General features: G+C 44.7%; 1 protein-coding gene across 1 annotated transcript in view; it reads right to left on the reverse strand.

Annotated features, from left to right (window-relative positions):
- The window catches only part of LOC129697023 (potassium voltage-gated channel subfamily KQT member 5-like), a 218881-nt gene that overhangs the window by 26089 nt on the left and 164937 nt on the right, over positions 1-27855 (reverse strand). Inside the window, exons 4-7 of the mRNA XM_055635219.1 lie at positions 11165-11340; positions 6728-6853; positions 4472-4582; positions 359-454 (exon numbers count right to left, since the gene is read on the reverse strand). Coding sequence (XP_055491194.1) covers positions 359-454; positions 4472-4582; positions 6728-6853; positions 11165-11340 — 509 coding nt within the window. The remainder of the gene's footprint in view (positions 1-358; positions 455-4471; positions 4583-6727; positions 6854-11164; positions 11341-27855) is intronic.

Below are 27855 nucleotides of genomic sequence, written 5' to 3' on the forward strand. Positions count from 1 at the left end.
GACATCCCCAACACCACCCCCATGCTAAAAACAAGGAACTGCAGATGCTGGTTTACAAAAAAACCCACAAAGTGCTGGGGTAACTCAGTGGGTCAGCCAGCATTTCTGGAGAACATGAAGAGCTGACGTTTTGGGTCGGGACCCCACTTCAGACTCTCCAATGCTGCAATGTGGACCATAATGGACTGACACCACTCCTGTGCTGCAGTGTGGATTAGTATTGGACCTACCTGAATGGACAAATGCCTCCAACACCACGCCCATGCTGCAGTGTGGTTCAGTATTAGACCTACCTGAATGGACAATCGTCCCCAACACAACTCCCCAACACTTCAACGTTGATCAGTACTGGACCCACCTGGATGAGGCTTGCAGCAGGATGCCTCCTCTTCTCAAAATGTTTCTGCCGGTGTTGTTCTTGAACTTTTAAGGCAAACCCCGAGCCAAGAATGCCCTGTGATAAAGGTCATGAAAGCACGTCAGTTTCACCTGCTCCAACTGGTTACATGCCCACACAAGTTGCTGGGAGGGTCGTTTCCCTATTCTTGCCCCCCTCAGCTGCTTAAGCACATGCATACCTACCCATTCTATTCCTGCAACATTTTAAGACAGACCCATTGTTTTGCTCCATAATTTGCATTGTCAAATGCAAAAGTTTGTTTTGTTCATCCCTTATTTTATTATATAATTATATCCCTCATAATATCTCTCATAAACGCTCAAAATCCCAAGTAAGTTATGACGCTCAACACAACACCCGGTGCTCTAACTGAGGGTCGAAATAAACTTTTCATGCTCACTGCTAAAAGTATTAGTTTAACGTTTAGTGCCAGAGTCATGCAGCCATAGTCATAGAGAGGTAATGAATTTAGCAAGCAAACAAGCAAGTAAACATATTACAGGATTTGTCTGGGCATCTTACCAACAACTCAGCAGTCCTGAGCTACTATCTACTTCATTGCAGACCCTTGAACAATCTTTGATCGGACTTTAACTTGCACTAAATGTTATTTGTTATTCCCTTTATCATGTATCTGTAGACTGTGGATGGCTCGATTGTAATGTATTGTATTCCCATTGACTGGTTAGCACGCAACAAAACCTTTTCATTGTACCTTGATACACGTGACTCTAAATTAAACTAAATTAAACAAAACAAAGCTAAACTAAAATGTTAGAGACCCGTACATTTTATCATGAATCATAGCATGGTGAATATATGAAAAGTGGTGAAAATTAGTTCGGCTCACTAAAAAAAAATCACTCAAATGGCTTTCCAAGCAGATTCCCTGAGCAGTTCTGGGACTATGTGTGGTTATCTGGCCTGTCCTAGGGTATAACCTCTCCATGTGTCATTCCTGAGGGACTAGCTGTCTACCCGATAGAGGCTAACACTGCCCGTGAGTGACTCCCACCCTGAAGTGGTCTCAGTCATCCCAGGGGGTGAAGCTATGACTGCTGCAAACAGAACAGGGACCTGACAACTCTTCTTGCCTCGCTTCTTCCAATACTTAATGCCCGAAGCCACTCTGAGTGCCGGGAGGCAGAGTATTTGTTGAGCTCATTGTGCTGCTTCGAGCCGAGCCGATGGGAGCAGTTTCACTGATGGGCAGCCTGTGTAAAGGCAGGTCCTTGCCTCAGTGAGCGGAGCAGTGCTTGGCTTGTAACCTCACAGGAATCGTTGGGCTGAATAGTCTAATTCTCTTTCTATGTCTTATAATCTTATGATCGCATGATCTTAATTTGTATTTTTATATGCGACACAGCACGTAACATAATCTTTGGCAATACTGTCTCCATTAAAAATCCGTGCCAGTCTCCAGCATTTTGTTTTAAATAAGCAGAGGGACACCGTTAAGTTTTAAAGACGTACAACAGTTACCACTGGTGATTATCATCCTCCAATTAGTTATGAAACAGCAAACTCACACTCTGAGAAAGCACTCTGTTGGTTTAGATATGAACCAGATCACATCAGCTCATTAATCACCTTGTTTTCAAATCGCCCCAAGTCATTACCACTTCATATCTCGAACCTCCTATCCCACCTCAACCCCCCAAGCTCTCCACATTCTGCCAGCTTCCTTTGACCCATCACTGCTGTGTGTCGGCTTTAGAATTCCCTTCCCATGTTACACTCCTACGTTCCTCCTCAAAGATGTACCTAATCTTTGTCCATGTTTTGGGGGAGCTGCCCTGATACCTCCTAATGTAACTCACCTTTTCTCTGATTTACATTGGGATGATGTTGTTACGTTAACTTTCTGTGTTAAATATCTAGACTGAACCATAGAAACATAGAAAAAAGGTGCAGGAGGAGGCCATTCGGCCCTTCGAGCTGGCACCTCCATTCATTGTGATCATGGCTGATCGTCCCCTATCAATAACCCGTGCCTGCCTTCTCCCCATATCCCTTGACTCCACTAGCCCCTAGAGCTCTATCTAACTCTCTCTTAAATCCATCCAGTGATTTGGCCTCCACTGCCCTCTGTGGCAGGGAATTCCATAAATTCACAACTCTCTGGGTGAAAAAGTTTTTTTCTCACCTCAGTCTTAAATGACCTCCCCTTTATTCTAAGAGTGTGGCCCCTGGTTCTGGACTCGCCGAACATTGGGAACATTTTTCCTGCATTTAGTTGTCCAGTCCTTTTATAATTTTATATGTTTCTATAAGATGACCCCTCATCCCTCTAAACTCCAGTTAATACAAGCCTAGTCTTTTCAATCTTTCCTCATATGACAGTCCCGCCACCAACTAGAGAATGTTCCTGGCCTCCCATCTACCCCATTGGAGACCTTCAAACTATCTTTAATCAGGCTTTACTAGACTTTATCTTGCACTAAGCATTATTCCCTTTATCCTGTATCTGTACACTGTGGACGACTTGATTGATCCACGACTTGTGGACGACTCGATGATCACATTGAATGGCGGTGCTGGCTCGAAGGGCCGAATGGCCTACTCCTGCACCTATTGTTTATTGTAATCTGATGTATAGTATTTTCACTGACTGGATGGCACGTAACAAAAAAGCTTTTCACTGAACCTCAGTACATGTGACAATAATAATCTAAATTAAACTGTTTCTGTGCAAGGCCATTCCCATTCATATTTCCTGGAGGGATTGTGCTGAGGATGAACATATCCAAGTGTGTCCCCATCTCGGTTAAAACAGTCATGGTCTCAACACCATCTTCAGGCTCTTTATAGTCTAATGACGCTTCTTATTACTGGTGAGAATGTGTCGTTGTACAATAGGAGAAATTATTCCTACTATTTAGCAACTTTAGCAGATATAGTCGGGACAATTAGAATCGCAGTAATTATCTGGGGTCAGGTTTATTTAAAAAATACTTTAAAACTCAATTTCACCATTAAAGGTCCCTTGACGGAACAATAAGAGAACAGCCCTTTGAGACTCTTCTGCAAATTAGTTCAGAGCAGATCTACTTCTTCAGCACAATCACCCGTCTTATCCCATGTCCTTCCATCCTCTTGCCTTCCAAGAGTTGATCTACTAATTACTTTCAGCGATGTTTTCTTTCGAGGCTTCAAATGGGGATTTGCAGCGTTTGTTGTAGCTTTGGGTGTGGAATATGCACTACTTTCTCCAAAGAAGAACGGAGGGCATCATTAGAGAATGGGCTCTTAAAACCATTGAAACTTCCTGGAAGTTTTGTTATCTTCATAACTTTCCTTGATTGATGAACAAATAACTATCATTTGAAATGAGATATAAACTTCCTTTTAAGGATAAAACAATCTACTGTTAAAATTTTTTTTTAAAAAAAAAAAAAAATAGTTGATCGATCTCGAAAGCTCAGAATGATGGCGGGATCCATATCGTTTTGGGGAGAGAGGTCCACCTCCTGTAATTGAAGCCATTACCGAGCTACAACTACCTCTGTTTCACTCTGCCGTGTGCTGACTGACATGTGTGGAACATTTCCAACCGTTTACGTTCATTTCCACTACTGCCTGTGAGAAGCGGCAACACCTTTAATTGCTTTGATTCTAATTTCAATGCCACGTCCTGTTAATCTACACTATCTCGATGGCCTTACCATCTGGGCTGAGAGTTTTTGTACCTGCCCTCTTTTCACACTTCTCTGTTCATCTTAACTAACTCCTCAGTTAGAGCAATCCTGTGTTCTGGGGGTCTACATACGAGTTCATGAGAACACCTCATAATTTAACCCTTTGCACCCTGATTCCGGGTCTGCGCCGCTGATCACTCCGGCCATTATGTCCCTCTTGATGCGGCCAGCAAACGGTTAAAGGAAGCTGCCTTCATACGTTGATGGCAGCTTCTGCTGCTCTTTGACTACAACCCATCTGGAGGTGGAGAGGTCACCAACTCATTCTGAAATGCAGCCACTTCAGCACCACAGTGGAGCGGCTGTGGCCCAGTTTCACCCTTCACCCTTCCCCCCCCCCCCCCCCCCCCTCGATCCAACCTTTGGTAATTACCGCTGGAAGTGCGAAGAATGAGATCCCAAGGAGGGCAAATCCTGCCGACAGCAGCCTCCCCAACCAGGTGGTGGGAGTCTTGTCCCCATATCCAATGGTCGTCAGTGTAATCTGGAGGGAGAGACAATGATCACATGTCAGAGACACAGGACACTGCAGGTGTTGCAATCGTGAGCAAGAAACAAAGCGCTGGAGGGACTCAGTGGGTCAGGCAGCATCTGTGGAGAAAAATGGACAGACGACGTTGTGGGCTGTGACCCTTCTTCAGGCTGATGGAATAGGAGGGAGGTAGCTGGTAGAGAAAGGTGAGTTTAGTTTGGTTTAGAGATACATCATGGAAAGAGGCCCTTCGGCCCACTGAGTCCATGTCAACCATCAATCTCACATTCTATCGTGTCCCCCATTCTCTTCCACTCCCTACACACTAACTAACACACTAAGAGTCAATTTTCAGAGACCAATTAGCCTACGAACCCGCACGTCTTTGGGATGTGGGAAGAAACCGGAGCACCTGGAGGAAAGCAATGTGGTCACAGGGTGAACGTGCAAACTCCACACAGCCAACACCCGAGGTCAGGATCGAACCTGGGTCTCTGGCGCTTTGAGCTGCTGGCTCTACCCGCTGCGCCACCTTGCCACCCTAAGGGGAAGGAGGAGGGGGGTGGGGGAGGAATCTTTGTTTATTGTAGCATTGAGGCTGTGAGTGGATAAGTTCCCAGCTGCTGCCACTGGCCTTGGATGATACTGGGACTGCAGAGGGGCTTCTGTGGGGACCAGGCACACTAATACCACAACACACCCATTCACCCAGCCTCCCAGTTTATGGCAGGAACCCCAGTGGTCAGTCTGCTAGCTGACTAACCCTAGCTTTGCAAAACGCACCCCAGAGTTTCTGACAGGGTTGAAGTATCAAGAACAGAAAGCACGAACCGTGCTTTGCTACACAAGGATCACACAGAGTTGATGCAATGGGAACAGACAGTGAAGATCTGCTTAGCCTGGAGTTCCTACGGCCCACATGTTGTAGGACTGGATACTCACACAGAGGCACAAGAGACTGCAGGTGCCGGAATCTGGAGTGGAAAACAAACTGCAGGAGGATCAGGCAGCATCCGTGGAGGCACAGGCAGAGGGATGGTCGAAGTCTTGGATTGACACCATGCTTCAGGGTCACCCACGGCCTCCAGTGGTGCTACCTGATCTGCTAAGGTCCTCCAGCAGTTCGATAGATACACACACTGAACTACTAGTGTCAGGGGTTTAAGAAGGAACTGCAGATGCTGGAAAATCGACGGTACACAAAAATGCTGGAGAAACTCAGCGGGTGCAGCAGCATCTATGGAGCGAAGGAAATATGCAACGTTTTGGGCTGAAACCCTTTATCAAGGGTTTGTTCAGTGTTCCAGATCGAATGAGCCTCGACCCAAAATGTCACCTATTCCATTTCTCCGGAGATGCTGTCTGACCCGCTGAGTTGCTCCAGCTTTTTGTGTCTTTCTCTTTCTCTACCTGGAACAGAAGGCAGTGCAGCAACATCAAATGCAGTGACATTGAACAGGAGTCACTCCCTTAAAACTGCCTTGCTGCAAAATGAATTATCATCACAACAGCAGGGTGGGAGAGAGAGTTGGGGCAGTCGGGATGGATCCTGATTGTAAATTGGGGGTCGCAACATCTAGAGTTTCCCATCAGCTGAGGTTGGCTGGTCCTGTATTCTCTGCTCGTCGAAGGACCTGGGGTTTCTGAAGAAGGGTCTTGACCCGAAATGTCACCCATTCCTTCTCTCCAGAGCCTGTCCCGCTGAGTTACTCCAGCGTTTTGTGTCTTTCTTCTGTGATCATTTCAAAATCGGTTTCCACTACGTTGCATTTTCGTAAGAAGCCTTTGAAAATTTGACATATTTCAATAGAGATTTATCCCGTGGAGTCCAAAATTGCCTTATCTGAAAAATTCATGCATTATTTCTCGAGTTATTAATCAAAAGGTTAAAAAATCTGAAATAACTTAGAAAATAAAACCGCCTGGCTTTGGCTGATGCCGTGATGACATCACAATGGGTATGCACGCTGTGTTCCACGCGCTGCGAGTGATGTCACCCAGCCGCCCGACCCGCTCCCCTCCTCTCCCCCCTCCTCCTCTCTTCTCCCCCTCCGCCTCTCTTCCCCCCCCTCCTCCTCTTCTCCACCACCTCCTCCTCACCCCCACCCAACTTCTCTCCCCCCCCAGTCAGACCAGTGAAGACCAGGCTGAACTCACCGTGCCCCACCACAAAGCATCTGCATACGTGGCAAACTGCACATTGGAATCCTTCTCTACCAAGTAGACGAGGAACGAGGAGAAGATGAGCACCAGGAAGCCGATGTACCAGGCCGTGATCAGCTCCTGCAGGGAGGGAAGGGAACAGTGTCAGTGTCTCCAGGGCTTGTCGACAGCACGGGGTCCAGGAGCCAGCACCAAGTACAAGGAGGCGGCGACTGCGGGTGCTCGGAAGGCCCCGACCACGGATGAACATCTGGGAAGATCGGAGGGGAGGCTGGCTGGACTATGGTGCCTTCCTCACCTTGGTGCCACTGTGTTCTGTTGTGTCGTGGACTTTCTGTGTTTGTTCTTTTTTTTTAAAATTCTATTTTATTTTTAATATGTTTTAATATTTATTATTTATTTACTTTTATGATACTGACTGTAAAGGGAAATTCATTTCGTTGACTCTAATTGAGACAATGACAATAAATTTGAATACAATACAATACAAAGGAGATCTGCAACAATCGAGCAACCTAATAATCCCATTAAGGGTTAAGGTGTAATACATGGCCACAAAGCCTGCGGTGGTGTTAGGTGGACAAAGGAGGTTCTGAATATTAGGTATAGATCCTGACAGAAGGAATGAGCAATGGTGCTTAGGCTTTGTGTGTCTAGCGGTGTGGTTGTGGGACATGGCTTTCTGATAGGAAGGATCTAATACCTTTTATCGGACAGGTAAACTAAACTAAACTCAAAGTCAAATCCCGGAGGCATAAATTTAAAGTAACTAGTGGAAAGGTTAGAGGGGAGGTGATGAATAAAACGATCACCCAGAGAGTCTGGGGATCAGCAACTCTCTGCCTGAAGACAGCAGAAACTCTCATCATATTTAAACCGTCTTTAGTCTTAGTTTAGTTTAGTGATACAGCGCGGAAATGGGCCCTTCGTCCCACCGAGTCCACTCCGGCCAGCGATCCCCGCACATTAACACTGTCCCACACACACTGGGGACAATTTCCATTTCTACCAAACCAATTAACCTACAAACCTGTACGTCTTTGGAGTGTGGGTGGAAACCGAAGATCTCAGAGAAAACCCATGCGGTCACGGGGAGAAGGTACAGACTCCGTACAGACAGCGCCCCTAGTCGGGATCGAACCAGGGCCTCTGGTGCAGCCAGGCAGCAGCTCTGCGGCTATGCCACCATGATTGGAATCTGTAGTAGAAAACAAACTGCAGGAGGATCGGGCAGCATCCATGAAGGTAGAGGCGGAGGGATGGTCGAAGTTTGGATTGACACCCTGCATCAGGGTTATCCATGGCCTCCAGAGGTGCTGCCTGATCTGCTGAGGTCCTCCAGCAGCTTGAACCTCACACTGAACCACCAATAGGTGTGAGCTGCAGAGCTACGGACCCAGTGACGGAACGTGGAATTTGGTTGAGGGGCTTAATTTCACCCAGCAAGGACACATCGGGGCCGAGTCATACAACAATCCAATGGCCCCCTGCTTATCAGAGTGCTTGATGATTCTAGAGAGAGTACAGAGGAGATTTACTAGAATGTTGCCTGGGTTTCAGCAACTAAGTTACAGAGAAAGGTTGAACAAGTTAGGTGCTTTATTCTTTGGAGCGCAGAAGGTTAAGGGGGGACTTGATAGAGGTTTTTAAAATGATGAGAGGGATAGACAGAGTTGACGTGGATAAGCTTTTCCCACTGAGAGTAGGGAAGATTCAATCAAGGGGACATGACTTGAGAATTAAGGGACAGAAGTTTAGGGGTAACATGAGGGGGAACTTCTTTACTCAGAGAGTGGTGGCTGTGTGGAATGAGCTTCCAGTGAAGGTGGTGGAGGCAGGTTCGTATTTATCATTTAAAAATAAATTGGATATTTATATGGACGGGAAAGGAATGGAGGGTTATGGTCTGAGCGCAGGTATATGGGACTAGGGGAGAATACGTGTTCGGCACGGACTAGAAGGGTCGAGATGGCCTGTTTCCATGCTGTAATTGTTATATGGTTATTATATGGTTACTTCACGATGTATTCACTGTGTGTGCGTGTGTGTATATGTTAATGTCGTTCTTCCGTCTCTGGATCTGGGCTCCTGGGATTTGACCCGTGCTCCTGACCGTCTGTGGGTGGAGGAACTCCTGAGATTTAAACTATAGACTTTGGACTTTAGAGATACCGCGTGGAAACAGCCCCTTCGGCCCAACGAGTCCGTACCAACCTGCGATCATCCCGTACACTAGCACAATCTAACACTAGGGACACTACAATTTTTACAGAAGCCAATTAGCCTATAAACCTGTATGTCTTTGAAGTGTAGGAGGAAGCCAGAGCACCTGGAGAAACCCTCACGGCCACACGGAGGAGGTACAAACTCCATACAGACAGCACCCGCAGTCAGGGTCAAACTCAGGTGTCTGGCACTGTAAGGCAGCAACTCTACCGCTGTGACACCTTGTCGCCCTATGAGACAAGGTACATCTCCACCATTTCCGGTCTCAAGGCCTCCGGAGCAGGTTGGTAGCCTTACCGTTATAGCAATCTTTAAAATAACACTTGGGGACTGAACAAGTTCCAGTACCCTTTGTAAGTAGATGTAACTCCAGTTTAAGAGATACAGGTTGGCATGAAGTAATAAGACTAGCAGTGGTCAATCACTTGGTCCCACTCAGCATGGGCCATGAGGGATCATTGTCTCCTCCACAGCTCTAGGGGGCTATCTGTGTTAGATTCCCAGGTGTGGGAAGGAACCTGGTGCACCATTGGTTAATCCGTCGGACGGAAAATATTATATTTTGGAAAAGGTTCACGGGACCTCAGAAATTTCCATTCGGAAATGTAGACGGTGCAACTGTTTTGCTTCTACCATTCTGGGAGCCATTTGATACACTAATGGTGGATTGTTGACTAATCCCAACAATCATTCCCTGTCAACGGCAATAGACCGGGACACGAGGTGTGGGAAATCCCCCGCGGTGGGTAGACTTGGAACCAGAGGTACAATGCCAGCTGTCCCTCCCTGGTGTTCAGTTACTCTCACCATAATTTCTTCATGTGCCCGCAAATAAATCTATAATTAAAAACTAGCATCAGTCATGATAGCCGCGGAGCCATTGGATTGCTGTAAAGACTCACTATTCAGACGGGGAAAATCTATCGTCTCTATGTGACTCCATCCCCACCAATATGGTTGACTTGTAACTGCGTCCTCAGCACAGAGGCAATAAGGATGGGCAATAAATGCTGGCCCTCTCAACAATGTTCACAACCCATAGGGAATAAAGAAAAGAAAAAGACTGGATCATAATATCATATAGCATAGAAGAAAGTTATTTAATTTAGTGTTGGAATAAATCAATGCTCACTCTGATATTCATTCTCTTTTTCATCTTCCACTATCTCTCTGAGAAGACTTCTTCCCAGGTTGGCCACATCTTTCCTTCCCCTCTTTAAGAAGGCGCTGTGTCCTGGGATTCTGCTGTTCTAGACAAACTCTTTGCTCCTGCATCAACCTCAGGATCGTGATGAATAGCAGCCCCACACTGAGGCCTTCCCTGGCCAGGAATATTTAGTTTCGTTTAGAGATGTACTGTGGCCCATCAGCCCACTGAATCCGTGCTGATCAGCAATCCCCATACACTGGTTCCATGCCCATCCTACACACCAGGGACAATTTACAGAAGCCAATTGACCTACAAACCTGCATGTCTGTGCAATGTGGGAGGAAACTGGAGCACACGGAGGAAACCCATACAAACATAGGAAGAACTACGTACAAACTCGCTGCAGACAGCACCCGTGGTCAGGATCGAACCCGGGTCTCTGGCGCTGTAAGGTAGCAACTCTACCGATGCGCCACTGAGGCCTTTCCGGGCCAGGGATGTTCACCCTGGACTCATGGGACCCTCAATGCCAAGCCTTCGTCCAGCCTCAGAACAGGAGTGAAAACAAGGTAAGGGAGACAGTTAGGCTGATCTCGTTGGCTGATCAGCGAGATGTCCATCAGGGAATGTTGTCCAGAGGCCCATTTCAAACTGCAGGTGTACGTGGGTTGGGGGCTTTGCTTCCAAGACTCTGTGGGGGTTAGGGCTATAGTCTAGGGTCCTTCAGCTGCTGAACATTGAGGAGCAGAGTCTGGTGAAGACGCTCCTCAAACAAGGGAATGAATATCACCCCAGGGGGCCACATGAGAGGCAAGGGTGAATGTTCTGATTAAAGATAGGTGTTAAAACACTTCTGGCTTTAACACTAATGAATGTATAGACGCTGAGAATGTAAGAAGAGTTTTTGCACCGTTTTTGTTTTGTATGTATTTTTTATCCTGAATAAAAAGGTTTATTTTTGGTCAATAAAACAATGAGTGAGTGTTAAGCCCAGTTACAAGCTGGGATGGGGCCTGGGCAATGAGCCTGCCGCGCGGATCTCCCCACCCACACACCTTACTGTGCGCATACACCACGGAGCCCAGCAGCTTCCAGGTGCCTCCTCGACGGTCCATACGCACCATGCGGAGAATCTGCAGGAAGCGGAGACTTCGGAGGGCGGACGTGGCAAAGATGTTCTGCTGTGTGCCGGCAGCAATGACGGCGACGGAGGCGATCAGAACCAGGATATCTGCGGAGGGCAAGGATGTCAGCAAATTCCCTCCATGTTTCTCCAGGTCTCATACACTGAGCTTTTCCTCTGTGACTCCCAGGCAACCGCAATTGATCTTCCCCATCACCTCTTAACAGTAACATCTCTATTAACATAGAAACGTAGAAACATAGAAAATAGGTGCAAGAGGAGGCCATTCGGCCCTTCGAGCCAGCACCGCCATTCATTGTGATCATTGCTGATCATCCCCTATCAATAACCCGTGCCTGCCTTCTCCTCATATCCCTTGATTCCACTAGCCCCTAGAGCTTTATCTAACTCTCTTAAATCCATCCAGTGACTTGGCCTCCACTGCCCTCTGTGGCAGGGAATTCCACAAATTCACAACTCTCTGGGTGAAAAAGTTTTTCTCACCTCAGTCTTAAATGACCTCCCCTTTATTCTAAGACTGTGGCCCCTGGTTCTGGACCCCCCCCCAACATTGGGAACATTTTTCCTGGATCTAGCTTGTCCAGTCCTTTTATAATTTTATATGTTTCTATAAGATACCCCCTCATCCTTCTAAATTCCAGTGAATACAAGCCTAGTCTTTTCAATCTTTCCTCACATGACAGTCCCACCATCCCAGGGATCAATCTCGTGAACCTACGCTGCACTGCCTCAATCACAAAGATGTCCTTCCTCAATTTAGGAGACCAAAACTGTACACAATACTCCAGATGTGGTCTCACCAGAGCCATATACAACTGCAGAAGAACCTCTTTACTCCGATACTGAAATCCTCTTGTTATGAAGGCCAACATTCCATTAGCTTTCTTCACTGCCTGCTGTACCTGCATGCCAACTTTCAGTGACCGGTGTACAAGGACACCTAGGTCTTGCTATACTGCCCCCTTACCTAACCTAACCCCATTGAGATAGTAATCTGTCCCCTTGTTTTTGCCGCCAAAGTAGATAACCTCACATTTATCTATATTATACTGCATCTACCACGTATCTGCCCACTCACTCAACCTGTCCAGGTCATCCTGCAACCTCAAAAAAAACAAAAAAACATTAAATTGAGCTCTTAGTGTTTAGCCTTCCTTATTGGAATCTAACCTGTCTTAGATCTTTAGATTTCTTTTTATTTCACCACGCAACTATGTCTGTGTAATTCCCTCTTTGATGCCTTGAATGTCACAATATTGTGGTACCCCTGGAGTCAAGGAGTCTTAAAGCATGGAAACAGGTCCTTCAGGCAAATTGGTCATTGCCAATTATATTTGGGACTATAGATCACATAGAATCACAAAAAAACACTTATGTAAACCAAAAGAGGTCGGGGGACTTTCACTTCCGAATTTTATGTATTATTACTGGGCAGTGCATCTTAAGAATATGATGTATTGGTTGGATAGTTCTACCCAACAGACAGAATGGATAAAAATGGAGAAGGAGGATTGCCATCCTTGTAATATAGGAATGATCCTCTTCTCCCCAAAAAAACTGAATAACACAATTTATAAGAAGAACCCAATTATATATGGTACAATAAGAATTTGGAAACAAATAAAATTATCTTTAAAATTAAGAAATCTATCACTGTTAATGCCAATTGCGAATAACCCTTTATTTAAACCATCTCTTATTGATAAGACATATAACCAATGGGAAAGTCTCGGAATTAGAAGGATCGGGGATATGTACGAAATGGGAAACCTACTATCATTCCAACAATTACAATTAAAATTTAAATTGAAAAACAACCAATATTTTAAATATCTTCAGATTTGCGATTTCATGAAAAAATATATACAAGGATATCAAAAAATAACCTCTGAAGTATTGGAAGAAGCAATGAATATTGAAGCTGACTCACAAAAATTAATATCGTATTTATTTAATAGTATTCTAAATATAGACCTACCATCGACAGAGGTACTTAGAGAAGGGTGGGAACGGGAACTAATGATAAAAATCACGTAGATTACATGGGAAAAATACATGATATATATTCATAAATGTTCAATTAATGTAAGGCATAATCTAATTCAATTTAAAATTGTACATAAATTATATTATTCAAAAACAAGATTGAACAAATGTTATCCAAATATATCTGCCACGTGATAAATGTCTAGCCCAAAAGGCAACTATAACACACTCCTTAGTTTCCTGCATAAAACTTTATAGATTTTGGAATGATATTTTTGAAATATTTACAAAATTATTCAAGACAAGAATGGAACCTAATACTGAAATGATTATATTTGGTGTAATGGAAGATAGGAATAAATTGAACACATCTCAAAATCTATTCCTTAACTATGGTTTAATAATAGCAAAAAAATTAATACTTAAATTTTGGAAGGGTACATCAATACCAACGCTTAAAATGTGGATTGCAAGTATGTTGGACACCGCTCATCTTGAGGAAATGCGATTCCTCCTAATGGATAAATCAGACCAATTCATAATGAGTTGGTCTCCATTCGTCGTTTTTTTGGAATCATATGGTGCAACACAATTGTAAAAGAACTGTTTCAGGACTGGATGAGGGTCGGTCAAGATTATAAATAATGATCTCCTTTTCTTTTTTCTTTTCTTTTCTTTTCTTTTCTCTATTTTCTCTTTCTCAACTCTTCATTTACTCGTTTTCTTTCTTCACACACTATATATTTCACATCTTTCTATCCTTTACTATCTAACTTCTTTTTCTTATTCTAATCTTTTTTCAATGTAACAAAAAAAAAAGAAGTTGTACATAAAATGTATTATGAAAATATATATTAGGCACTTTGGTGCCATATGACTGTACTTACTTCTAATAAAATAAAAAAATAAAAATAAAAAACATTAAATCGAGCTCTTAGTGTTTAGCCTTCCTTATTGGAATCTAACCTGTGTTAGATCTTTATATTTCTTTTTATTTCACCACGCAACTATGTCTGTGTAATTCCCTCTTTGATGCCTTGAATGTCACAATATTGTGGTATCCCTGGAGTCATGGAGTCTTAAAGCACGGAAACAGGTCCTTCAGGCAAATTGGTCCATGCCGAACAAGATGCCCCATCTTAGCTGGTCCCGTTTGCTCGCATTTGGCCCATATCCCTTTAAACCTGTACTACCCATGTAATTGGTTTGTGCATTTTAAATGTTGTTATTGTACCTGCATCACCTACCTCCACAAGCAGCTCATTCCATATATCCATCATCCCTCTGAGTGAAAAGGTTGCCCCTCAGGTTGCTATTAAATTTTCCCCTCTCACCTTACACCTAAAACGTTTGGTTCTTGATTCCTTTACTCTGGATAAAAGGCTCTGAGCATTCACCCTATCAATTACCCTCAATGATTTTATTAACCTCTATAAGATCACTTCTTAGTCGCCTGCATTCCAAGAAATAAAGTCCTAACATGCCCAAACACTCCCTATAGCTGAGGCACCTCGATTCGTGCCACCAATCACATAAATCTTGTCTGCACTCTTTCCAGCTTAACCTGGGATATCTGAACAATCTGCTGATCACCTTATTTTAATGACTCTTTGTTTCGGTTTGATTTACTGTTGTCACGTGTGGGCTCCACGGAGGCGTCAGGAGCGGACCCAATGGCGCTAGTGGAGAAGTCGGTGCGGCAGTCGAGGATGGACCAGGTGGGAGTGAGGACATCGCCGCCAGGGGCAGGAACAATGGAGGACCCGGTGTGGGGGGTCCGCTATGGGGGGGGGGGGTGGGGGGGGGGGGGGGGGGGGGGGGGGGGAAGAACCAAGGTGGACCTGGCACGGGAAACTGTTTACCTCTGTTGCCGCCCCTTGTGTCGACTATTGCATACCTTGGCAAGCAAAGAATTTCACTGTGACTTGTCACATGTGACAATAAAGTATTCATTCATTCACATGTGCCGAGGCACAGTGAGAAGGTGTGCTTTACATGCTAAACAGGCATGAATTACCCCACAACCTCTTTGAATCACTTCCCTCTGGAAGGCAACTCCGGACTGTCAAAGCTGTCACAGCCAGACATAAAAACAGCTTTTTTTCCACAAGTAGTAGCTCTACTCAATAACCAAAAATGTGTAGCCTCCTTTTGTTCTGGTATTTTATTTAATTCACATGTTTAATCAATAATGTTTTATTATTAATGTTTAATGTTTTATGTGTCATTACTAACTGTCACTGTATGTCATGTTGTCACTTGTGGGCGGAGCACCAAGCCAAATTCCTTGTATGTGAATACTTGGCCAATTCATTCATTCATACATGAGTACAATCAAACCATTTACAAGTACAACGGGCAGTGCAAAGAAAACAAGGAAACAGAGTGCAGAATACAGTGTTACAGTTATATAGAAAGTGTAGATAAAAATATATTGCAAGGACAGTAGCAAGATGGAGAGAATGAGACTACATCTACAGCTCATGAGAGACCCAATGGAGAGTGAGGAGGAGGGAATGACTAGGGTGTAAATTGTCCTTGATTATATTGTCTGCTTTCCTGAGGCAGTGTGAAGTGCAGATGGAGTTAATGGCGGGGTTGGGGTTTGTGTGGTGGACCGGGCTACAACCATAACTTTTGTTGTTTCTTGTGATGTTGGGCAAAGTAGTTGCCAAAGCAAGTGGTGGTGCTGATAGTATGATTCTATGGAGCATCTGTAAATATTGGTAAGAGTCGCTGGAGACATGCTGAATTTTCTTAGTTTTGAGGAAGTAGCGATGTTAGGATGCGTTGTATTTTTATGACGATGGCACTGTCAAGTTGTTTGGGATGTTAGATTTAGCTCTTAGAGCTAAAGGGATCAAGGGATATGGGGAAAAAGCAGGAACGAGGTACTGATTTTAGATGATCAACCTTGATCATATTAAATGGCGGTGCTGGTTTGAAGGACCGCATGGCCTACTCCTGCACCTATTTTTCTATGTTTCTATGTTTATTTGAGTGTTTTTTGTCCATTGTCTTGTCCAGGCAATAATGCTAAATAATAAAACGTACCGGCAGTCTATACTGCGTGCATGAATCTGGATAATTAATGTGATTTTGTCAGTCAGAGTCAGCAACCAAAGAGGTTTCACCGCAGGAGCAGCAGGGAGCGGAATGGTACCATTCGGCGCCACCGTTTCAGCGCTGCCATTTGGGCGCCGCCAATTCGGTGCCTCCGTTTCGGGGTGTTAGAGTTAGAGTTAGGGTTAGGGTGCCACAGCGGTGGCCAGTGGAAACCAATTTCCATACTTGTTAACATAAGGCTGATCTCACTTGCAATATCCTTGGCATAGGAACTTCTTGCAGAGGGTGATGAATCTCTGGAATTCACTATCCAGGAGTATTGTGACGCATGGAACACTTTTATTTATCTGGAGGTATTTACAGAGGTTAGGATTAGGGTTAATATCTGATGAGTACAGATATTATAAATGGAGGCGCCGAAACAGCGGCGCTGGAACGGCAGCGCCGAAAAGTACCCGACCCGCAGGGAGTGCGTCAGGGATGCTTGTCTGATTACCTTGTCTATCTTCAGACAGGAAGGCACAAGCTTAAGTTGAAAGGAGGAGATTTAAAAGGAATCTGAGGGGAAAGTTTTTCACATAGAGAGTGATTGATATCTGCAACCAGCTGCCAGAGGAGGTGGTGGAGGCAGATACAATCATATTCAAGAAGCATTTGGACATTTGGCATTTGAATCTGCAGGGTATACCAGGAGAAACAAGGATGTGCAGATTCTGGTTGACAAAAAAAAAAAAGACGCAGAGTGCTGGAGTACGTTAACGGGTCAGGCAGCATCTCTGGAGAACATGGATAGATGACATTTTGGCTCAGGGCCCTTCTTCACCCCATGCAGGCAATGGGATTAGTATACTGTAGATCGATGCAAATGACAGCATGGAAATGATGGACCAAAGGGCCTATTTCTGTGCTGTATGAATGTATGAATCTACGACTGTCAACGGGTACAATGGCTCAATGGCACTTTATTGCACAGTACAGTGAAATTATTGCGCTCGTCGCCATAGTTTGACTCAATTTACAAAAGAAAAAGAAAAAGTCCAAAGTCCTGTCTGCACACCAACGAGATTACAGCGACGTTTCAATCTGACCCCAGGCAGCATAAATCCTCTTAATGCTTCAGAACATTTTTGAATTTAACAATGGGTTTCGTCAACTGACAAATTTTGTGTGATTCCCATTTACAGTGTTTAAAAAAAACCTCTCACCATTTACAATCGTGAGATGAATTGGATCTAATTAAATCCCCTGAGGAGCATTTAATTTTGAGAGAAGCTTGAACTGATCTTTTAATTTAGCACATTGTGTGGCAAGACTTTATCAGCATTCAAGTTAGTGAAGGGAAAACAGCTGTTTTGTTACTTCAGGCTGAAGATGATTTATTGGTGAGGATTTTCTGGCGCTATTATCAGGACAGCAGGGAATGGATAGGGGGATCTGCTGAGAGAAGTTTTTTTTTTACACTATCAGTGTCTGCATTGTGTTCAGTGAGCAGTTCTCAGGTTTTGCCAACTATGAATGGCCTTTGCTCCTAACCCAGATACACGATGGGCTGAACGGCCTGTTTGTAAGGAGCCACTGTTTCTTAAACAGTACAATAGTACCTGCCTCAATGACCTCCTCCGGCAGCTCGTTCCATGGACCCATCACCCTTTGTGTAAGAAATGAACCTCTGGGGTTTCCTACCAACTCTTTCCATTTTCTTTAGTTATGGTTCTATAGGCGCTGCCTCGCCCGTCCAAGTCCTTTAGCGATGATGCCTGATCTGCTGAGTTACTCCAGCACTTTGTGCTTGATGCAACATTCGTAGCATCTGCACTTCCTCCTGTCTACATCCCAGCCCATGGCGCTGGAAACCTATAAAAATGGCCCCACCACAGGAAATTTCCCCCAAGGAGTTTTTAAAAAGTTCAGTATCTTAATGAGAGCTATGAGGATGGCCACCCAGATATGGATTCAACATTTAAAATCTCTCGATAATACATTGCTTCCGATTTGCCTTGAATCTGGCTACTGGTGGCCCATAAAACCTGAATGGTTCAACACAGTACTTGAAAGTCATTTTCATTTCGTTAAAAGCAAGTAAATCACAGGCTGAAGTTTGGCTACTTGGTTCAAAATGCTGATAATTTTGTGGGGCAAACCATTTGCAGATGAATTAATACAACTGCACCACCTTACGTACACCGATATATATCAAAATGTTGCTTTCAGTGGAATGCAAATGAGCTTCAGAGCTAACTTCAGAGATGAAAAAAATGACTTCCAAAAATGGATTCAATTTGTGCTGAAAAAAAAGACACGGGAGGCAGCCTGACCCCCCGTGTCTTCCAACTTTTCTTCCACCACCCCCCCCTTTACATTTAGTCTGAAAAAGGGTCCTGACCTGAAACATCACCTATCCACATTCTTCAGGGATGGTGCCTGACCTGTCAACCAGTTTACAACCCTGTAAACCAGTAAACTATGTTTCTAGTATCTGCTGTTCCTTGCTTCTTCAATTTATGCCGGATCGACAACACAAGCAGATCAACAGAAACCTGTTGTCAGGGTACATTTGTCCGATCTTGTACAGAACTGTTTATGAAGCGAGACCTTCGGTGTGGCAGGATTGGGGAAAAGGTGCATTGCAGGGAATGAGTCCAGTTATATTTCAACGGCGCTTGTCAAAACAAAAAAAAAGTGCTAACTCAGGTTGTACTGCAAAGCCTGATGCGTGGTGCCTCACTCCACCCCAGCATGAGCCCTTGGGAGGGAGAGAATGCAGCACGCTCTAAATCACTGCCAGTGTGGAACTGATGTATCTGCACTTTGAGAGAGATAGATCGGAAGCTACAACACATTTTGTGTATTTTTACTATAAATAATTACCATTCTCTGCCCTTCATCCTGGCAGTAAGCCAGCTATCCCTGTGTGTGTGTTGCTATTTATTTTTGGGTTGTGGGCAAGGTTGGCACACATCACCCGTTCGTCTGCTGCAGCGAGGACTGAATTTGGAAGTGCTGTCTGTGTGATTTTGGGAAAGGTTCCCCTTGGATCTCCCCAGAACTCTCCCTGTCAATGTGCCTCCCGTTCTCCACACCAGCCCTGGATTCCTCACAAATGTCACCACCAAAATCATGAATGCTCCACCCACACTTTAGAGATACAGCACGGAAACGGATTCTTCGGTCCACCGAGTCAGCGCCGACCAGCGATCACCCCGAATACCAACCTACACACGCTAGAGTCAATTTTACAATTTACTGAAGAGAGTTAACCTGCAAACCTGCATGTCTTTGGAGTGTGGCAGGTAACCGGAACACCCGGAGAAAACCCACGCGGCCACAGGGACATTACAGATGGCACCCGTGGTCAGGATCGAACCTGGGTCCCTGGCAGCAATTCTGCCTCAGTGTAGTGGACACGCCTGTCCACTCCATTTCCCCATCTCCCGGCTCGGATGTTACAGGATACCCCTCCTTGTATTTGGATGCCCCTTTTTAGGGAAGAATAACGTGTAGTTCTGAACTTCCCGTTGAAGTGGGATCACACTGATGTTGATATTGCTGCAGTTTGTCCCTTACTCTGGACCATGCAAACCAGAACAATAGGGTCATCTGGGGACTGCAGCAGACTCTGTTTCTGGAGCAGAATATTGCTGAACAAACTGGCTGAGGAAAGATAAGATTAGACGAGGAAATGCATCCAGTTGAACATTGGGCACAGCTGTAGCTGGCTTGCCAAATTACCAATGAAGTCTCTCTTTTCTCAGCTTTACTTGATCAGCAAAATAACCTTAATAGATCAATTAGAAACATAGAAACGTAGAAAATAGGTGCTGGAGTAGGCTATTCGGCTCTTCGAACCTGCACCGCCATTCATTATGATCATGGCTGATCATTCAACTCAGTATCCTGTACCTGCCTTCTCTCCATACCCTCTGATACCTTTAGCCACAAGGGCCACATCTAACTCCCTCTTAAATATAGCCAATGAACTGGCCTCAACTACCTTCTGTGGCAGAGAATTCCACAGATTCACCACTCTCTGTGTAAAAAATGATTTTCTCATCTCGGTCCTAAAAGACTTCCCCCTTATCCTTAAACTGTGACCCCTTGTTCTGGACTTCCCCAACATCGGGAATAATCTTCCTGCATCTAGCCTGCCCAACCCCTTAAGAATTTTGTACGTTTCTATAAGATCCCCCCTCAATCTTCTAAATTCTAGCGAGTACAAGCCAAGTCTATCCAGTCTTTCTTCATATGAAAGTCCTGACATCCCAGGAATCTGTCTGGTGAACCTTCTCTGTACTCCCTCTATGGCAAGAATGTCTTTCCTCAGATTAGGGTAATAGATTAATAGATTAAGAGAAGATAGTCAGGAAGGCATGATGCAGCTTTATAAGACTTTGGTTAGGCCGCATTTGGAATATTATGTGCGGTTCTGGTCACCCCATTCCAGGAAGGATGTGGATGCTTTGGAAAGGGAGAAGAGGAGGTTTACCAGAATTATGCCTGGATTAGTGGGGTATTAGCTACAGGGAGAGGTTGCTCAGACTTTGATTGTTTTCTCTGGAACACCAGAGGTTGCGGGGAGACCTGAGAGATCTATATAAAATTATGAGAGACTGCTGAGGGTCAGCAGTTAGCCCTTTGTCCCAGAATGTAAAAATCAAATACTAATGGGCATAGCTATAAGATGAGAGGGGCATGATTTAAAGGAGATGAGCAACTATCAATAAATCAATGGGGAGTTCAGTTGTGAGAGAGAATAGATTTGGGTGGAGGGGGAATGTAGGTAAACAGTAGGAGGAATATCGGGACCTGCCTGCAAGTTAACATTGGCACGATGAGTCGAATTACTCCTTCTATGTGACAACAATTAAAGGGCGATGCAGAGCAGTTGCCTCACAGCACCAGAGACCCAGGTTCGATCCTCACCTCGGTTTCTGTCCGTGTGGAGTTTGCACGTTCTCCCCTTGACTATGTGGGTTTACTCCAGGTACTCCGGTTTCCTCACACATCCCAAAGACATGCGGGTTTGTAGGTAAATTGGTCTCAGTAAATTACCCCTAGTGTGTAGGGAGTGGATGAGAAAGTGGGATAACATAGAACTAGTGTGAATGGGTGATCGATGGTCGGCGTAGACTTGGTTGGACACAGGGCCTATTTCCATGCTGTATCACTAAATTAAACTATAAACTAAACCAGCCACACTCCAGTGCATTATGCATTGGTCCACTAGGGGCGCTGCATTGATGGCAGCCTCTGCCTACATACAGTCTGTCCGTTTTTCTGTCATTTTAACATTTTTAGTCAGTTTTAAAAGTTTGATTTTGGAGATTTCTTTAGCTTTTCTATGTGAGGGAGGGGGTACGGTAAGGGGAAACCGTTTCCCAGTCACTTCCTGGCGAGGACGCGACTATTCTCCGAGTCGCGTCCTCGCTCCCCCTCCTCCTCGCGGCCTACCACCTGGATTGGAGCGGCCTTTCCTGCCGGGGACCCAGACCAGAGCTTCAGCAGCGGCGACACAGCACTGGATACATCGCGGGGCGGGCGATGCCTTACCTGGATCGCCGTTGAAGCTCCGGAGTGTTGGGCCTGCTGCTTCAACATCGGAGCTGTGGTCCGTAGAGCTTCCAGCGCGGGTGGTGCCGATTTTAACATCGCGGAGTTCTGGGGCCCTTTGCCGAGGACCGCCAGCGCTGAATCTCCACCCAGCGCGGCCTGTGGACTTCGGGAACCGCGGACTCCGGTAGGAGGTGGCCGATTCGGATGTCCAAGCTGCTGAGGATGTCCCTCAGTCCCGACGTTGGACTTCCATCACCCCGGCAAGCGGGCCTGAACATCGGGCAGCCCGTAGTGGCAACAGCGGGAGGGGGGTTCGGGAGCCCCCCGGCCACGGGAGGACAACAGAGGAGGATGACTGAATTTTGGAGCCTTCCCTTACAGTGGGAAACATTGATCCCGCTGTGTGGGGATGTCTGTGTTAAAGACTATAGTGTTCTGTTCTCATTATTATTTGTATGGCTGTATGGCGACCACACATTTCACTGTACCAACTGGTACATGTGACAAATAAATGTTATCTTGTATCTCTCCACATATAGTATACAACTCACACAAGGATGAACTGTTCAGGTACACAGGACTTCCCCTGTAATGCACTGGAGTTTCAGTTTAAATGTTGGGGACTCATGACTTTGTGGTGGAACATGAACCGAGCAACCCTGTCTCAGAAAAAAAAAAGCAATGACACCACAGATGTTGCAGGAAGGTAAGAAAAGGGAAAAAAAGACTGAAAATGCTGCAAATCTGAAATAAAAACAGCAACCGTTAGAATTACTCAACAGGACAGGCAGCATCTATAAATTTGCTGCCCGAACCGCTGAGTGTTTCCAGCATTTTCTATTTTTTTTATATGAGACAGCAACGGAGTTAATGTTTCAGGTGAATGGCCTTGTATCATAATAAACCATGAACTCTGCTTCCATCTCCACACAAGTTGCCTGATCTGATGAGTATTTGCAGCATTTTGCATTTAGCAGTAAGGTAATCTGTTTGATTCATGGCCCTTTATTGAGCATCAGGTACTGCTGCTGAGATAGTTACTGTGCTGATGTGAGATTGTGTCTGATCTTGTATTATGCAGATCTCCCTCTCCCTCTTTCCTATTCCCCATCACTTTCTCCCTCTCTCTCTCTCTCTCTCTCTCTCTCTTTCCAAACTCCCTGAGGCCAACCTGGCATTTATTTAATTCTGTGGAACTGCATTCACGGCACTGTATTTTTGTCTTTGTACAGCACCTCACCAATGTGCAAAAATAGCCAATTCTCTATTATGTAAATGCACTGTTGACAATGCATTCATTAAATATTTATTTCATGCTCCCTTGCACAATATCTTACTGCAGTATTTGAAAGATCTTTATTATTTTGTAACAACTACACTAATGGGGGTCAATTATTGGTTAAACCCTGCGAGCAGGGGTCAGATGGTAGCCACAATATAATCTCAGGGGTGAATGAAGTTAATAGGCTGATTTACTGATTTCTCAAAATATTTTCGAGAAATATGTTCGCAGTTGATGGGCTGAGGTGTTAACGGTGTGGAGCGCAGTTTTAGACTACCAGGAGATATCGATGTGTTGGTGAAATGGGCTGAGGAATGGCAGGCGGAGTTTAATTCAAACATGAAGTAATACATGTTGGGAGTATCAATGTGTTTAGGACATCCATGTTCAACACCATCATCCCCTCCAAACTTAGGGAACTGGGTCTCCTGTCATCCCGACGTAATTGAATCCTCAACTTCCCCATTGGCAGCCCACAATCAGTATGAATTGGCAACACTTCCTCCTCGATAACCATCAGCACAGGAGCAGCTCTGGATTGTGTACTCAGTCCCCTGTTCTAAGCTCGTTATACTCATGACTGTGGAGCCAGACACAATTCCAACGACATCTTTAAAATTGCCGATGCCAACACCGTTTTTGGACGTTTACTGGGTGATGCTGAGTCAGAACTGCACCCCCTCCACATACACCTGGATCTCGTGCCATCAGGCAAGAGATATCGAAGCATCAAAGCCCGGACTACAAGACTGCTAAACAGCTTCCTACCACAGGCTGTGAGGCTGCTAAACAGTCACTCTGTACTCACAGTCACTTGATTCTGTGACTGGCACGGACACTTTAATAACTGGCACTGGCCACTCAAATCAGCTGCCCCGGACATTTTTATGATTGGTTTATTGTATTTTAACATTGTGTTTTACCTGCTTTTAACTATTTATACTGTTCCATCAGGGACTGGATTGTTTTTAGTGTTATTATGTGTGAAATGTTTTAAATTTCATGTGCGATGCTCCGCTATTCACTGGGAAACGTCTTTTCATTTTGCACTGTAAAACTGTTGCTTGCAAGATGACAATAAAGGTTGATTGATTGATTGATTGATTGATTGAGAATACATGAGGGAGATTGAAAATTGATTTATTGGTGCCGGAGCAACAAACTTGCACTCGGCTTCAGTAAGACCAAGGAATTGATTGTTAAATTTAGAAGGATAAAGCCGAGGATGCACAAACCTGCCTTCATTGATGGAGGATGGGCACAAAAAGCTCGAGTGACTCAGCGGGTCAGGCAGCATCTCTGGAGAAAAAGAATAGGTGACGTTTTGGGTCGAGATCCTTCTTCAGACTGAGAGTAAGGGAAGAGGGAAACTAGAAGTATGAAAAGGTACAGAACAAATCAGAGCAGGCACTGATGACCAAGGAAGGTGGAGCCCACAATGGTCTATTGTTGGCTATGGAAGAGGTGATAACAAAGGGATTCTCTATCAACGTATTCCCATCAATACCCCCCAGATTTTATCACTTACTACACACGAGGGGCAATTTACAGAGGCCAATTACCACTGAACCTGCATGTCTTTGGGATGTGTGTAGAAACCGGGAAAACCCACTCAGTCACAGGGAAAACGTGCAAACTCCACACAGACAGCACTGCAGCCGGGACTAAACATGGATCACTGAAGCTCTGAGGCAGCAGCTGTCACAGCTGTGACTCTCTGATGCCCAAATGCACAGATTGATCTATATCTTCGAGAAATTCATATGCTTTAAGATCTTGGATGAATTGTTCTTTGCCCAGCACAGATATAATCACAAAGAAGGCACACCAGCCTCTACTTTGTTAGAGATTTGAAAGAGATTTGGGATGTCACCAAATAACTACAGATGTACCATAGAAAGTACACAAAGTGCTGGAGGAACTCAGCAGGTCAGGCAGCTCATCACTGGAGAGCATGGATAGGTGACTTTTCGGGTCGAAGCTCTTCTTCAGACTCAACCTGAAACATCACCTCTCCATGTTCTTCAGAGATGCTGCCTGACCTGCTGAGTTACTCCAGCGCCTTGTGCACTTTTGTGTATTAACCAGCAGCTGCAGTTCCTTGTTTCTTCTGTAGTACGTATCCTGTGCTAGGATTTAAACACATAAGAATACACAAGGCAACAGAGAGTGATGAACTCGGTCCAGCCCATCATGAGCACAGCCCTCTGCACCATTGGAGGTATCTACATTAGGTATTAATGAAAGGCAGCATATTTCATCAAGGATCCTCACCATCCGGATCGGGGCCACTTCTCACTGCAGGAGGTATAGAAGCCTGAGGTCGTAGACCACCAGATTCAGCAAGAAGTCCTTTATAAGATGATTAGATTCTTCAACCTATCTGCACAACCTGCACCCCACCTCAGCAATGATACACTATGAACCACCTCTTGCTGTACCATGGACGGACTTTTTTTGTTAAATGAGTTTTGCACTAATATCTTTTTTTTTGCAGGCTTCTTTCTTTTTACTGTTGGGTAGAATTTTTGGTGAGATTGATGTATAATTAATGTTTTTTGTGTTATCTGAGTATGTGAACATGATGATGCTGCAAGCAGGCCTTTCATTGAACCTTGGAAGCAACTCAGAAGAATGCCTGGAGTATTTTAATTTAGTTATTTTAGTTTTAGTTTAGAGAAACAGGACCTTCTGCCGACGAACGATCAGCTGTTCACACCAGTTCAACGTTATCTCACTTTTGTATCCACCCCCTACACACTAGGGGCAATATACAGAGGCCAATTAATTTACAAACCCACATGTCTTTGGGATGTGGGGAGAAACTGGAGCACCTGGTCAACACCCATTCGGACGCAAGGAGAACGTGCAAACTCCACACTGCCCTCTCCACACTGCAGCTGAGGTCAGAATCGAACCCGAGTCTCTGGCACTGGGAGGCAGCAGCTCTACCAGCTGTGCCACACTGTGTGGTCCTTTCCTTCTTCAGGGCAACTGTATCCCTCTCCACAGGTGCTGACCAACCTGTTGAGTGTTTCTCGTGTGTTATGGCTTTTATTGCAGACTTGCATTATTTGCTTCCCCTCCTCGTCCTCCTTATTCTAACAAAGCCACATTAATGGTTTGTGAGCCACTCAGCCAGTGTAGGCAAAGGAGCCACTGAAGCCAAAGACATTGTGCTACAGGTCACCACAATTCCGATTGCAACAATGAAGACTTGTGGTCAATTAATTTCTTGTTTAAAATTCAATTCATCCATTCAATTGCCAAAGAACATTTTGTTTTATGTGCAACATGTAGGGTCATTTTAATTTTCAGAAAATAGTTTTCTACTTCATTTACACAGTTCCTTCTCATAGCAGATTTATTGGTTGTGTTCCCTTGCAACTGGTAAAAGCATTAATTATGCTCCCAAATGAATCCTTTTAACACCTCATTACTCACCGAAGTCCAGGTTTACCTCGCTGTGTAAATTCTAACCAAATATTTCTCAAGAGTGAAACTGCAGTCATTCATTGGAGCAGGAACTGCGTTGATTTGAGAAAATCTTCTGTCCCAGGCTAAAGTAGCTTAGCTTCTTTAATTGATGCCTTCGAGGGGAAAACTTTATAATAAGAGGAAAAAGAGGAAATGTTGGAGGAAGAGGGAAGGGAGGAAGCTTGTGGGGCCATTTGGGTTGTAGGGCATTTACGAACCAATTGGACCTCATGAATTAGTTCAAGCTTGTACAATTGGTTACTCCCAGAAGCTTTTCTATCTTCTTTGTTGACTGGGTATATCTGATGGGTTTTTGTTCTGTCATGACCTGAAACATTGACCATCCATGTCCTCCAGAGGTGCTGCCTGACCCACTGAGTTAGTTCAAGTTCAAGTGAGTTTATTGTCATGTGTCCCTGTATAGGACAATGAAATTCTTGCTTTGCTTAAGCACACAGAAAATAGTAGGCATTTACTACAAAACAGATAAATGTGTCCATATACCATGATATAAATATATACACACATGAATAAATAAACTGGTAAAGTGTAAATAACAGAAAGTGGTTATTAATAATCAGAGTTTTGTCCGAGCCAGGTTTAATAGCCTGATGGCTGTGGGGAAGTAGTTATTCCTGAACCTGGTTGTTGCCGTCTTCAGGCTCCTGTACCTTCTACCTGAAGGTAGCAGGGAGATGAGTGTGTGGCCAGGATGGTGTGGGTTTTTGATGATACTGCCAGCCTTTTTGAGGCAGCGACTGCGATAAATCCCCTCGATGGAAGGAAGGTCAGAGCCGATGATGGACTGGGCAGTGTTTATTACTTTTTGTAGTCTTTTCCTCGCCAGGGCACTCAAATTGCCGAACCAAGCCACAATGCAACCGGTCAGTATGCTCTCGACTGTGCACCTGTAGAAGTTAGAGAGAGTCTTCCTTGAAAATCCGTTACTCCAGCACTTTGTGTTTTATTCAAGATTCCAGCACCTGCAAATCCTTGTATCTCTGTCTTTTCCTTCTTTCCTGCCCTCCAATCCTTGTACTTAGTCAGCCTTGTGCTAAGTGGATAGACACAAAATGCTGGAGTAACTCAGCGGGTCAGGCAGCATCTCTGGAGACGAGGAATAGGTGAGGTTTTGGATCAGAATCCTTCCCGTCAAGTGGCACTGGAAGACTGGCTAGAACTTCACTGCTGTCAGCAAGCCATCGTCTGCAACAGGTGCCATCCATTGAAAGAACCACTAC

The sequence above is a fragment of the Leucoraja erinacea genome, chromosome 5 (assembly GCF_028641065.1).
Source record: "Leucoraja erinacea ecotype New England chromosome 5, Leri_hhj_1, whole genome shotgun sequence".
Lineage (NCBI taxonomy): Eukaryota > Metazoa > Chordata > Chondrichthyes > Rajiformes > Rajidae > Leucoraja > Leucoraja erinaceus.